This window comes from Chinchilla lanigera, unplaced genomic scaffold, assembly GCF_000276665.1.
Source record: "Chinchilla lanigera isolate Chin_1 unplaced genomic scaffold, ChiLan1.0 scaffold00012, whole genome shotgun sequence".
NCBI lineage: Eukaryota > Metazoa > Chordata > Mammalia > Rodentia > Chinchillidae > Chinchilla > Chinchilla lanigera.
Window position 1 is genome coordinate 20,221,561 of NW_004955413.1, and position 13,995 is coordinate 20,235,555.

The 13,995-nt window shown below is 39.5% G+C and overlaps 2 protein-coding genes across 6 annotated transcripts in view; one reads left to right on the forward strand and one right to left on the reverse strand.

The window, feature by feature from the left end:
* Positions 1-6,150, forward strand: part of LOC102028625 (lymphoid-restricted membrane protein-like) — a 93,708-nt gene extending 87,558 nt beyond the window's left edge. For both annotated transcript variants that reach the window (XM_013511444.1, XM_013511445.1), the window contains 6 exons: positions 494-537; positions 2,427-2,489; positions 2,592-2,638; positions 2,929-3,030; positions 4,671-4,778; positions 5,650-6,150. In XM_013511444.1, coding sequence (XP_013366898.1) covers positions 494-537; positions 2,427-2,489; positions 2,592-2,638; positions 2,929-3,030; positions 4,671-4,778; positions 5,650-5,890 — 605 coding nt within the window. In that variant the 3' untranslated portion in view covers positions 5,891-6,150. The remainder of the gene's footprint in view (positions 1-493; positions 538-2,426; positions 2,490-2,591; positions 2,639-2,928; positions 3,031-4,670; positions 4,779-5,649) is intronic.
* A 96-nt stretch (positions 6,151-6,246) lies between these two features.
* Positions 6,247-13,995, reverse strand: part of Casc1 (cancer susceptibility candidate 1) — a 59,405-nt gene continuing 51,656 nt past the window's right edge. For all 4 annotated transcript variants that reach the window (XM_013511446.1, XM_013511448.1, XM_013511447.1 and 1 more), the window contains 4 exons: positions 11,244-11,458; positions 9,141-9,308; positions 7,420-7,533; positions 6,247-6,618 (listed from right to left, as the gene is read on the reverse strand). In XM_013511446.1, coding sequence (XP_013366900.1) covers positions 6,343-6,618; positions 7,420-7,533; positions 9,141-9,308; positions 11,244-11,458 — 773 coding nt within the window. In that variant the 3' untranslated portion in view covers positions 6,247-6,342. The remainder of the gene's footprint in view (positions 6,619-7,419; positions 7,534-9,140; positions 9,309-11,243; positions 11,459-13,995) is intronic.

The window sequence follows — 13,995 nt, forward strand, 5'->3', positions numbered from 1 at the left end:
AAAAAAAAAAAAAAAAAAAAAAAAAATAGCGACCCTGGCAAGGGTCCATAAGAGGATTTATGATTTGGAAAACAGACAGATGAGGTCACAGGAAAAAAATCATAATGTATGGTTTCTATAAATCTTACAGTAGTTTTACTTTAAATAGTATGAACTTTTCTGAGCAAAATTCTTACTTTAATGATCTGTTCCTACGTCTAGAAAAATAACCACGCTTGATATTCATCCTATGGATTCCTTTATTCAGCACACAGGTGACAATTAGCGCCTGCTATGAGTTAGCAAGCACTGTGGACACGGAGGAGCATATGCCACCGGTGAAGGTGGTAACTGTTATGAGTCACCAAAATAAAGAGACTTACGCTGCTCCGTAGTCTACAGTCTTGTGTAAATGTTTTCTGACCTTGGCTGTACTTTGTAAAGAATTAATATCAGTGCTCTAACATCGATTGCACGTGTGATTTCTAAAGTGTGCAAATGCTTTTCCTTTCAGATGACTGCCAGATTAAGAAGCGTTCATCTTCTCTGAACTCCAAGGTAATTACTAGTTCACTGAGTATATCACTTAGTGTCTGTGAAGTGTTTATCAGTGATAACAGTAGTTTAAAATATTTCAAATTACATGCCTTTAAATATAAATCACAAAACAGTGATTTTAATTTATATACATGTATATGATATGTGTATTTGCCTACACAGTTTGTGGAGTATGCTTTTATACTGCTTGCTGTATTTGTGTACTACAGTTTGCTTGGCATCATGGCAAAAGCTAGTACGGCAGTATTTTTTGTCGTGCAAACCAAATTTTGTAGCTGGATGTGTTAGTGCATGGCTGTAATCCCAGCACTTTGGGAGATTAAAGCAGGAGGATCCAAGTTTGAGCCCAACCTGGGGAACTTAGTGTTTAGCAAGATCTTATCTCAAAAAAAAAAAAATAAAAAAAGTTGGGTGTGGTGGTGCATACCTGCAATCCCAGCACTTGGGAAGCAGGGGTAGGAAGATTGCTATGGTGCATAGCAAGACCCTGTCTCAAAAAAAATAAGTAAAACTTTTTACAGGGCTGGGGATATAGTACAAAGGCCCTGGATTCAGTCCCAGTATACACACACAGACACACAAATGGGAAAGAGGAAATCTGAAAATGATACAGCAGATGCACGAACTCCTCCTTTCCCGCTGATTCGCTACCTTCAGGCCTTGCTTGGTCATTGTGGTCTGAGATCACTACTTCTGATCCAGAGACCAGGTCCTTGCTGGAAGGAAGAGTAAGAAACAAAGGCAGGGGCAAGGGATATAGCTCAGCAGCACAGCACCTGCCTGGCAAACATGAGGTCATGAGTTCAATTCCTGGTGCCAAAAAAACCCAAAACCCAAAAAACCCTATAGAAACAAAAAAAAAAAAAGAAAGAAAAGGCAAATGTTTGTCTTCCCTGTAAAGATGCTTCCTACAAGCCCAACATGGTATTCCTGTTTTCATTCTTGGTGGAAAAATGAGATGGAAAAGTAGCTTTTATTCTGGAAGCCATACCCCTAGCTAAGAATCAAGGGGCAAATGGGATGTTGAAGATCTGCCCATAGTTTTTTGCAATAGCTTGAAAACTGGGATTCCACAGATTTACAGAAGTTTTGCACGATTGACTTTAAGATCATCCCATCTAAATCTCTATTTTTTCACAGATGGAAGAGAGAAATACAGAAGTGGTTAATATGATCAAGTTGTGACAGAATTATGATTAAAATCCAGCTTTCTCTCATTGCAGTTGGACATTCTTGGGATGCCCAACTAATCTATGAAATTAAATTAGGATGACAGTTTAAGGATTCTTGTAAAACTTGCTATATAGTTCAGGCTGGCTTTGAACTCACTATGTAGTTGAGGCTGGCCTCAAATTCACAGTGATCCATCTGCCTCAACCTCCCAAGTGCTAGGAATACAGGCGTGTACCACTATGCCTGGCTGGGTGTGCAGGGGTAATCATTCTAACCATAAAAGCAATGACAGCAAAAGGGAAAACATGAAGAATACATTCAGCTGGATTAAGAATGCAAAAATTCTCTTCCATGAAAATAAAACATGGACAAAAGGTCATAAGCATAAACAGATGGTTCTCAGAGCAGATATATACATGGTTTCAACACAGAAAAACAATGCTCAGTGTTAGAATTCAGATAAATGAAAACCCAAATAAATTTTATATGTCTCAATTTATTGGCAGAAATTATAATGTTGCAGAAAATGGAATATAAATTGGTAAAATATTTCTGAAAGGTGATTTGTCCAGAAACAAGCTTTTAAAGTATGTCCCCTGTTTAATTCAGCTGTGGTCAAGTGTATGAGTGTGTATGTATTAGGAGAATCATCACTGTTGCAGATAAAGACAAAACATTGAGAGTTATCTAAATGTACACTTTCCCCTTCTGGGTAGCCATCTTCTCTTCGAAGAGTGACTATTGCCTCTTTACCCAGAAACATTGGAAATGCAGGCATGGTAAGCAAATTCCTATGTGTTCTTGATGAGAAGTAATTTTCACATGACTAAAGTATAAACTTACTGCACTAAATATTTTATTTAACATCTGAACTTCTTAAGGTGGCTGCAATGGAAAATGAGAAATTCGGTAGGAGGTCAAGTAGTTGGTAAGTGTAATTTTATGGTTGCTCTTTGGGAATCTTACTATTCCCTAGTGGTGCTAAAGCAAATAGGCCTTTGAAATAAGTGATGCGTAATAACTTTTGATTTGTTCAGAATATTAAAAAATTACAAAAAATGGTGTATGGCAAAGTTTAAAAATTAGGAAATGGGAGTTACATGTTCCAATTTTTTCTTGGCACATTCACATAATTTTTGTGCTGATTTAAGCAGTAGGAAATAAATTGTGAACGGCTACTGATATGCTTGACATATGGCTGTTTCCTTCCTTCCTTAGGCGTATTTTGGGCTCAAAGCAGAGTGAACACCGCCCTTCACTACATCGATTTATTAGCACCTACTCCTGGGCAGATGCCGACGATGAAAAATGTGATCAGAAGTAGGTGTAGCTTGGTGTGTTTATTAAAGGGACAGGAGCTGGGGCACAAACAGTGGGATCACTTTCATTCCATGAGGAGGAAGTTAATGCTGCATCCACAAAAGGATAGTGCACTAGACGTTTAGAAACGTCTAGAAAGACGTTTAGAAGCGGAAGCACGCTGTGCTTGCTACCTGTGGGCACTTTCACTTTTGTAGCTCTCAGAACAGCAAAGTTTGAGGTCTGAAGTTTGAAGAGATGCTGGACTTTGCCAGATTTGTGAAGATTTTACACTCCTAAGTGTCTGCCATGGGGCGGGGGGTCAATAAAGAACCATAGAAATAAAATCTCCATCTCCATAGATTTTAAAAATACATGAAATGTATATGGACTGTGTGTGTACACATAAGGACCCCCGTTTTAATCCTAGAAACCTGTGACATGTGTTGCAAAGTTTAGAATTAGTTATCAGAGTGAATCTTTTCTGAATTGGGAGGAAAAACATTTACGTATTCCTTTAAAGTTTATAATCTATTTTTTTGTTTGTTTGTTTATGGTAGTATTTCTATTGAGAGGTTTTTATAAACAAAAGACTAGCTGGCATGGTGGTGCATGCCTGTATTGCCAACTCTCGGGAGGCTGAGGCAGGAGGATCATTGCGAGTTTGAGACCGCCTGGGCTACAAAGTGAGCTTAAGGTCGGCCTGAACTGCGTAGTGAGACCCTGTCTCAAAAAGACCAAAAAAAAAACCACAAAAAACTGAAGCATTGAGAAAATTATAAGAATGTACTTGATTTTGCCTTTGGGGCCTTGTTTTTTAAAAAACAAACAACCTACCTCATATTTTCTATAGATGGTGGAAAAAATCGATGTGCAGCTTTCTCTGGCAATTGTGAGGGCATAAAAAGCTTGAGATTTCAAAATTCAGCACCCCTCTAGGAACTATCGGTGAATATGATAATGAAACAGTTCTTTTTCAGTGAGACAACACCTCTTTAGATAAAGATTTGACTTAAAATAGTCAATTGTTGTCCTAGCCCATGGAATACTACTTTACTTTAGCTTAACACAGAGACTATTTTCACAAGAGCTTTTTAAAATTAAGACCTTGAGAGAAATAGAAGAAATGAAACTTTGAGTCTTATCCCAAATTGACACTAATCAAAAATTCTAGAGAACAGAGTAAAGTAAAATTATGATACAGGATACTAAAATCAAAGTGGTAGAATATTTAACAATGAGAAAAAAATTTACTATATTTCAAATAAAGTACAAAGAGGAAGAAATGTATCCATATTTTTAATGTACAGTTAAATACACATATATACGTACTAAGAAATGCCAGTAATAACATCAGTTAATTACGAGTCGTGAGACTGATTTTTACATATTCTTTATAAATTTCCCCTTTTTGTGTGTTTGGTTAATATCCCAACTTTCTACATAAACATTTACTATCTTTATAGTTATCTTTAAGTTTTTATAAAATTGGTGATGTAGCTTTTAGAGTTTAGCTAGCACATCTTTGTAAAGCAAAACAGATGTTCATGAACCTCTTGAATGATACACTAAAATTCACCAATGTTTTATAAATAATTATAGCACATTATCATTTTTTTCATTAGTTTTAAATAGCTAAAAACAGTGCTTATTATTTGCAGAACTAAAGATGACCCAGAATCACCTGGAGAAGAAATAGTTGAAAGGATCAGAAAGCCAAGCCTCACTGAAAGGAAAAATAATCCATCCAAGTGGGATATGTCTTCCGTGTAAGTTGTCTACTTGCCCTGTGATTCCGTTTTAGTGGAATGGAGAGTGGTAATCCAGGGCTAAGAGTACTGATCAGTTTCTTTACCCAAAGACACGCCAGGTTTTTACATTTACGGCGAATAATGAAATCTGTAAGGTCTACTGCACTAGTTATCCTTGAACCTATTTTACGAAAGACACGAAGGTTCACAGTGCTAGGAATCTGATTCTGGAGCCAGACAGTCTAGACGCAGGTGCCAGCTGTCTACCTATGAGACCTGGGCAAGCATAGCCATTTGTGAGTTCCAGTTTCCTCATCGAGAAGACGTTAATGGCACCTGCGTCATTGTGTTGGTGTCATGGCTGAATGAAGTAGCACCTGGAATGTGTTACTACAGCATCTCATGCGGAGCTAAGTGATGCCAAAGTAGGAGTTTCTTATGGGTGTTTCTGAAAGAAATAGTTTAAATTTTACCCCAGCAGAGGCATCTGGTATATGCTGAGAAATAAGTGACACTGTATAGATGCCCGGCTTAAGTACATACACCTGCACCTTGCTCTACCAAGTAAACACTGTAGTACTGTGTTTGGTTCCACTACATAAATGAAAGTTATATACTTGATTGAAATAATGAAATATTTGTATGTATGTGTAAGGCCTAGCGCCTAAATGACATAATTTTTAAACAAATCACTTTCTGAATTCCAATAATTATAAGGGGTGGGTGCAGACTGGCCCACGCCAAGAGGATCAATCACAACACGTGGGTTGTAAGGCAGGGTTTGTGGTATTTAGGGTGGATAAATGATGACACCAGGGTGATAGCAAAAGCAGGGTCTCGAATAAGAAATTACTGTGACTCTGGAATTCTGTTTGTGTTTTCCTTCTAGCCCTGACACGCTGGCCTGGGTGACAAATCTCAGGACCTCTGTGAGAAAGGCTAATAAAGCTCTCTGGCTGTCGGTCGCATTCGTCGTACTGTTTGCAGCTCTTATGAGCCTGCTCACGGGCCGATTTTTCCAGAAGTCTGTGGACGCCGCTGCCACCCAGGAAGGGGACTCCTGGATCTCTCTAGAGCACATCCTCTGGCCATTTACCAGACTCCAACACAACGGGCCACCGCCGGTGTGACCGCCGCAAACCCTAACGTATGTGGCTTGACTTTTAACTTGCCATTGTCTGAACTTCATGAAACGAGTAACTTTTAGCTGGGATTTCACTTAGGGATAGCACAAAACCACAGGTTTTCGGAGAAACTGTAAAATATTTTGCATTCCCACTTTGTGTTTTATAGTTGGGGAGGTGACCACAAAAAGGGTATTTTAACGAGGTTTTTGAGAAATACGTTGTTTTGCTACAATTTATCTAAATAAAGAACCCTTCAAATCTTCCGACAGTGAAAGTTGAACTTACTTCTCAATAGCGCGAATAGTCAAGGGCGGAAAAAAAAAATCCCACTTTGTTTAAAATAAAATTTGAATATAAAGTGCTGTTAGATAATTTTAATAGCCTGTTTGGAATCCAGTCCCTCATTACACTGAGGAGTACAGGATTTTCCCACCAAGAAAGTTCGCAAGTGGAGATTAGGAATAGCTGAGCACCCTGGTGGAGAGGAGCAGGTAGCAAACGGAGTCGATGAACTGGCAGCTGGAACGCCTCACTTTCTCGATGGCTTCCTTGGAGGCAAAGTCCTTGACCATGTGAAAGAGAGTGGAGTGAAACTCAGTTTTTTCCCCAAGTGCTTCAGAGAATGACTCGCTCTCTTCTTCTATCTTGAGCCTCCACGCTCTGTCCCCGCTGAACATGTACAGCTCCCAATTTGGAGTCTCCGTGTGCTCGTCGCTCAGGTGCTCCCTCACCTAAAGAAAATAAGATTAGAAAAAATCTGTTCACGGTTCCCTTTCTACTAATGGTTTTGAAAGTTGAGTGTTTATTGGAAGGGCTCGGCTCAGTCTCCCAGAATGCCCAAGTTAAACATTCTTAAGGTCCCTTTATTGAATTACTTGTAAACTCAAACTGTATTTATGGAGCTTTTCTGTATGTATTCATTCATACAACTAATATATGCCCAGCATGTGACAGGCCCTGAAATAACTGTAAAACACAAGGGAATGCCAAAAATTCACCAGGCAATGGCAAATGTACTAGAAAGTTGTAGGACTTGCCGTCTTAGAGGAGAGATGTGACTCTATCTACCTACCTAAGACATCCACAGCTCTTGAGTTGGTAGGAAAAGTTATAAGAGCTCCAGCCTGAAGTCACAAGCATAGAACTTACATAGTTTGGAGAGATTTTTCCTTTTTTTTTTTTTTTTTTTGCTTGAGATTAAACCCAGGGCCTCACATCCCTAACCGCCCCCTTTTTTTTTTAATTTTGAGACAAGATATCACTAAGTTGTCAAAGCTGACCTCCCACTTGCAATCCTCCTGCCTCTGCCTCCCAAGTAGCTAGAATTTAAGTCATATGTCATGATGCCTGGCCTGGTTTTATATTATTGACAAACTAAACAAAGCTAAATTTTTGAAAAAATTTTAAAAACACTCTTTTGAATTTTTTTGATTACTTCTTAAAAAGGGAAATGCTAGGGTCTACATTCAGTGTTTGAATACTTTATCCTCTTCTGGAAAACAAGGTTGTTTATGGGTTTTTAGACACTCTACCTTAAACACAACATTGGTAGAATTGCACAGAGTATTCCACTTGCTCCACCCAAATGCAAAAGCAGAACTCAGCAGCGCCATCTGCCGATAAGCTTTCATTTCCACCAATGGGACCTGTCCATACAAAACACAAAAACAAACGGGGTTCATCTTGGAGCTTCCCAGCAAGTCTCCCTCCCATCCATGGCCTCCATTAAAAAGTTTAAGTCAGATTAGCTAAGGCTTCTCTCAAAATTGGGCCAAGGGCTTTTCTTTCCTCTCAGCAGAATCCAAAGGTGATGTCTACAAAAGCTCTCTGTGATCAGCCCCTCCCCATTCACCCATGGCCCGGTCTCCTCTTCCACTCCCTCAGGCTCTGGCTACAGCTGTTCTCTGCACCTGGACACACGTGGCTGAACTGGGCACCTCCAAGCTCTCAGCAGATCTTACCCTCTTTTACCTGCTCCTTGAGTCTCCTCCATACTTAACTCTGGATGCTGTCCAACCTACTCATTCTCATCGACTCTCACCTTTTTTTTTTTTTTTTTTTTGGTTTTTCTCCGGTACTGGGAACCGAACTCACGACCTTGCGCTTGCCAGGCAGGCGCTTTGCTGCTGAGCTAAATCCCCAGACCCTACTCTCACCTTTATAGCCTACAACATCCATTCCTTTGCTTCCCTCAACTAGAATAGAAGCTCTGCAAGGGCTGGGACTGTGTCTTATTAACTAATGTATCCGAACTGTCTAAAACAGTGCCCAGCTTATTGGTATTCAGGGAAAATATTACTATCTTGAAAACATGAACAGGACCCTACATTAGCACTGTACTTACTACAATTTGGGTTACTAAAACCAAGGAGGCTTTTCCTCCCTGTGTGTGTACGTACATGCTCTACAATTACTGCCAAATGCTATGTGAATGTCCACCTATACTGCTAGTCAGTTTCTGCTGTGTTCATACACGTGTAGAGTATAGAATTCTGCCTACAGACGTCTTCCATGATTAGAATTCTGTATACAGTATACAATTCTGCCTACAGACGTCTTCCATGATTGTGTCTTCATTCACATATCACAAAGGTTCACTAAGCATTTGTATTCTAGGAGTCTGCTAGGGGCGAGCAGAAAGTTGGTTCAAAAACAGCTCAGGGAGCCTCCAGGGTAACAGGGAAGGATCTAATTTACCCAAATCTTGTAACATAAAGCAGCATACAGCCATGGAGGCTTTGCCAAGAAACCTACAGACAGAGGTTTGGACACGGGAGGTTCCTCTCTTGTTTAATTTTGCCTGATTTACCGTGTTTGAGAAAGTGCAGTGTTATCTTCTCTCTTAAGAGAACTGCCAGGTGTGGTGGTGCATGCCTGTAATCCCAGCATGTGGGAAGCTGAGGCAGGAGGGTCATTGGGAGTTTGAGACCAGCCTGGGTTACAGAATGAGTTCCAGGCCAGCCTGAACTGCATAGCAAAACCCTGTCTCAAAAGACAGAAAAAAAAAAAAATGAACAAAAACTATAAAAATGAAAAGTCACACAGGCAGCTTCTGCACTGAATTGATGAGCTCTAGATACGTTGCATGTGTGAGCTTGTACTACAGGGTTCTTTTGTCAACGTTACTGAATGTGAGAGAACCTGGGGTTCCATTCTTTGCTAACTATAATCATGGTAGTGAATGTATGCAAATGTAATCCTTGTCAACATTCGAAATGGCCACTACGTTAGGTATGGAAAGGTTAGTACTTGCCTTATTGTTTATAACGACATAAAAATGAGAGTACGCGGTTGGGAAGATATTCAGTCCCGTTTCTTTCAGAGCGCTAATGAAAGGAATAGGAGTCATCCACTTTCCTTCCAACGCAGATGAGTGCTCTTTGTCCTTTATTTTGACTGAAGATAACATGCAGAGGTTTTCCTAGGTTTAAATAAGAAAAAAGAAACTTTTATAAAAAGTTAAATTACTACTTCGGTATCCTTCCAGGTCCAGTCTTTAAATTCTTCAGACTATTTTTTAAAGCATGTATCAAAGCTTTAAAACATGATATTATAATGAATGTAGCTGGGTGTGGTGGTACACACCTGTAATCCCCAGCACACGTGAGGCTGAGACAGGAGGATCAATCGCCCTGAGTGAATTCAAGGCCAGCCTGGGCTACATAAGCAAGTTCAAGGCCAACCTGCACTACATAGCAAGACCAAAAAAAAAAAAAAAAATGCAGGACAAGTATGTGTTAGGCCTGATAGAAATACCGTCAATTCCCCATTAACATATAAGCAGTTTACTAACTTTTTCTAGGCTTATCTGAATAATCAAGCGATTAATTCTCTTAGATCTCTTTTAAAAGTTAGGACCTACAAACACTGCATATGCTCACACTAAGTCAAAATAGCTATTAAAAAGTCCTGATTACATTTTTAGGGGTTATTCATCTTTTAAACATGTAAAATTTAATATCTAGGTTTATGATTTGGCAAAGTAGCAGTTCAAAAGTGTACAGAGTTCAGATCTTTTGTCTATTTTGATATTAATAATTGATTTACCCCAATATATCTAGAATATAAGATGTAAGCAGTATAAAATTATTAATGAAAAAATTGCTTTTTTTATACCAAGCATTCAAAATCCAATATGTGTTTTCAATTATAGCACATATTAATTCAGATTAGCCACATTTCAGGACTTAGTAACCACATGGGCTAGTGTAACCACGTTACACAGCACAGATGTATCTTTATACTTTTTTTTTGGTACCGGGAATTGAACTCAGGGTCTTGCGCTTGCCAGGCAGGCACTGTGCCGCTGAGCTACATCCCCAGCCTGGATGTCTCTTTATGATCTGACCTGAGAGCACACAGTCCACACAGTCCTTCTAACCACGTTAATAAACGAACACTCTGTGTGTGTCTTCCCATTAACTTGGAGTCTGCCCTGGGGCTTCAGGGCAGCTGGTGTGGGAAAGCGGCACCATTCTATTAGAAAGCTGACGGTCCCAGCGTTACAATCTCCTTAGACAATCTTAGGAAGGTCACTCAGCTCCAAACCACTTTGGGCCTCAGTTTCCCTCTATAAAATGTGAGGGCAGATTAGAAATGTTTTGAGGTCCTTTGTAGCATTGACAATCCTGAGCTCTTGAGCTCCCATCTGATTTTAAAAGCAAAGTTTGATAATGAACATCAAGACTTCTGGGCTCGCTCTCTCTATAAAAACAGTATCACTGAGATATATTTCGCATAGCACAAAATTCATCCATTTCACATAGTGCAATCACTGGAGAGGTCATTATGCACTTCAGGCTGGACTCACGTGCAGGGATCCTCCTGCCTCGATGCGATCATTTTGAGAAGCTTTATCAAATAGTGTAACTATCACCACAAATCATTTAAAGAACTCTTTCGTCCCGCCCAATAAAATCCCTTGGGTCCATTAACACTTAGTCACCATTCCCACACTCAGCCCCAGGCAATCACTTAGACTTGTCTCTATAATATTTTCTTACTAATGAACAACAGTGCCTCATTCAGAGAGAGAGAGAGAACAACTTCACAGGGAATTTCAAATGCTTGGATCATGATCAGGGAGCCTTTTTGGGGTGACTCAAGAACTGAAACGCATACCATAACCAGAACAGAGCTTGCTGCTGTATTCATGGATCTATCCATGGTCACTTTAGGTACCATGATGAGCCTCATACTTATGTGTTATTGCTTATTTATTCAAGCAGTATCTTAATTAGAAATAGCTCAAGGTATATTTTATATGTAATTCTAAAGCACTTATATTTGAATACATAAATCAATGACTATTTCAACACCCTATCATACCCAAAGACTTGCTAGGACAGGAACTTACCTGAATTTGTATTTGAATCTCAGTGAATACTGTTGTCACAGTCAGAAGTACTTTATTCTCATCAAGTGGTCTTAGTTCCCACGACTGGTATGGCATGTTAATATGAGTGTCTTGCATTAAGGTAATGGGGCCAAAGGTTTCCAGGCTGAACGATATAAGTCTTTCTTCTGGGGTGTAATATACACCACTAATGCCATCTGTTTGCCAATATTTACCTTTATGGCAAAATGAAGAATGACATCAGTTTCATTTTTTCCTACAAAAAAATAAGATCAATGCAGCTATCTACATCGCTGATCTTTTACATTAAGAATAAAATCTAGCCAGGTGTGGTAGCACACACCTGTGACCCCAGCACTCGGGAGACTGAGGCAGGAGGATGGCTGTGAGTTAGAGGCCAGCCTGTGCTACATAGTGAGACCCTGTCTCAAAAAAACAAAGTCTCAACACAAATCCACCTTCTCTTGGGGTTTTTCTGCCTCTAGGATCAAGTCCACACTCCACAGCCTGGTCTTCAAGATCTTCGGAGTGGAGCTTTGACTCACTTTTCTCGGCCTGTCCCTCGCCATTTCCCTGTTTTCAGCCCCACCAATACTCTTTTCCCCTGGGCCTTGGCACACACAGTTTTTTTTTTTTCCCCTGGAAGAGTCTTCCCTAATACTTTAGAGAAATGCTCTTCCTCTTTTCAAACAATTTTCCCTGTTTGAAGGATACCATTGCAATTATTTTTAGTAAATTTACACAGGTATACAACCATCCCCACAGTCTGATCGTAGAACATTTTTATTTGAAATAACTATGCCTCTATTTACAGTTTACTCCCATTCCCAGCCCTAGCCCCTGGCGGCCTGCCATTCATATACTTCCTGTCTCTCAAGATTGGCCCTTTTGGGACTTTTCCAATAAATGCAGCCACACAATAGGTGTTCTTTCATGTCTCTTACAACTCAAAAGCGAAATCTAAATTAAAGCCACAAAATTTCTTGAATAAATATCTCACCAAAGAAGATAACTGATAGGCTAATAAGTACATAAAAGGATGTTCAGTGTTATTCACCGCTAAAGAAGTACAAATTCAGGGCACCATGACACACCACTTCCTACTCACTAGAAAGACTGACAATAACCAGTGTTGGCAAGGAGGTGGACAAATGAAAACCTTCAAGTAAATTGGTTCATCAGCTCTGAAAAATCAGTTTGGCAGTTTCTTAAAAAGATAAACATAAATTTACCACTCACCCTGCTATTCCTCTCCTAGGTATACACCCCAGAGAACTGAAAACCGAGATCCCCACAAAGACAGACACACACAATGTCCTTTTCATCGCTAAGGCTCTGTTCAATATCCCACCATATGAGACTGACCCAGCTCACTGTTGTAGCCAGCAGCAACTTATGCCTGTCTGCTCCAATACCTGACTACATAGCATCTGAGGTTTTCCCTGCCTGCCTCTCCCATGATTTTGACAACTCCCAGAAGCAGGAACTCTGTTTCATTTCTGCTCTCTGACTCATCAATTCGCGTATTTATAGAACTAACAAGTGGAGCACTGTCTTTCTAGATGCAGTCTCCATGGCCACTTGGTCCTTTTGTCTTCCCACACAGAGGGTTCCACTGACTAGGTTTTAGTCTTAAATTTAATATAACAGATGCGCTGGGTGTGGCGGCGCACGCCTGTAATCTCAGCACTCGGGAGGCTGAGGCAGGAGGATCATTGTGAGTTCGAGACCAGCCTGGGCTACAAAGTGAGCTCAAGGCCTGCCTGAACTGCATAGTGAGACCCTGTCTCAAAAAGACAAAAAAGGAAAAAAAAAAAAAAGAACATTACTATTAACACCTTTAGAACAACATGAAAGAAGAAATCATGTAATTGTTCATTTTTGTGTATTTTATAGTGTAGTCTATGAGAAGGTACTGTTTTTAATTCACAAACTATTTCTAGAATATAAATAATGAATTGTGGTTTGGGAGCTTTGGGGCATTCATAAGCAAGTTTAAACTATAAAATATTTACTCCTTTTGGTAAAAGTTGCTAAATTATCTACCCCTGTGACTATGACGTACAGTGAGAGATCTGTGCCTTAGAGATTTGCTCCCAGCCAATCACCAAGTGTGTAAATCCCTCAGAAATAAGTGGATGGAAAGCAACTCTGAAAATAAAATCCTATCGCTTTCGTCTAGGTTCCTTAACATTGCACAACTTAATACACAAGACAAAGAACTTTCAAAATTCAGCCATCCTACCACAAAAGAGGCATTTGGTAATGATTTTCACATCATTAGCTTAGACATCTGATTTTATTAATATGCCTTTAATAGTGTGTAAAAGTAACCACTTCCTGTGGTTCAAGAATCAAAAATTAGAAAGTGGTACGCCGCGGCTAGTTTGTCTGTTTTCCCATCCATTCCCATCTCTGATACCTGTGTGCAATTTACACGTGGTTAATGTTAAAATCTGAATTGCCTCAGTCTGAATTATTTGGTTATTTTGTGAGACAGGAGGTTAGGCTTTTCACTTGCTAAACCATTTTGATACCTTAATTCATTTTTTAAAACAATGATATAGCCATAAAACCTACTATTTATAGGTTATGACAAACTTTGGAATTTTAAGGACCTAATAGTACCAAAAATTCAACAAAATTTAAAATTCCAGCTCCTATGCATTTCTAGTGAGAGCAAACAAAATAGAGATCCTAGAACTGGCATAGAAATATGTAAGATAAGAAACTCGGTTTACACACTACATTT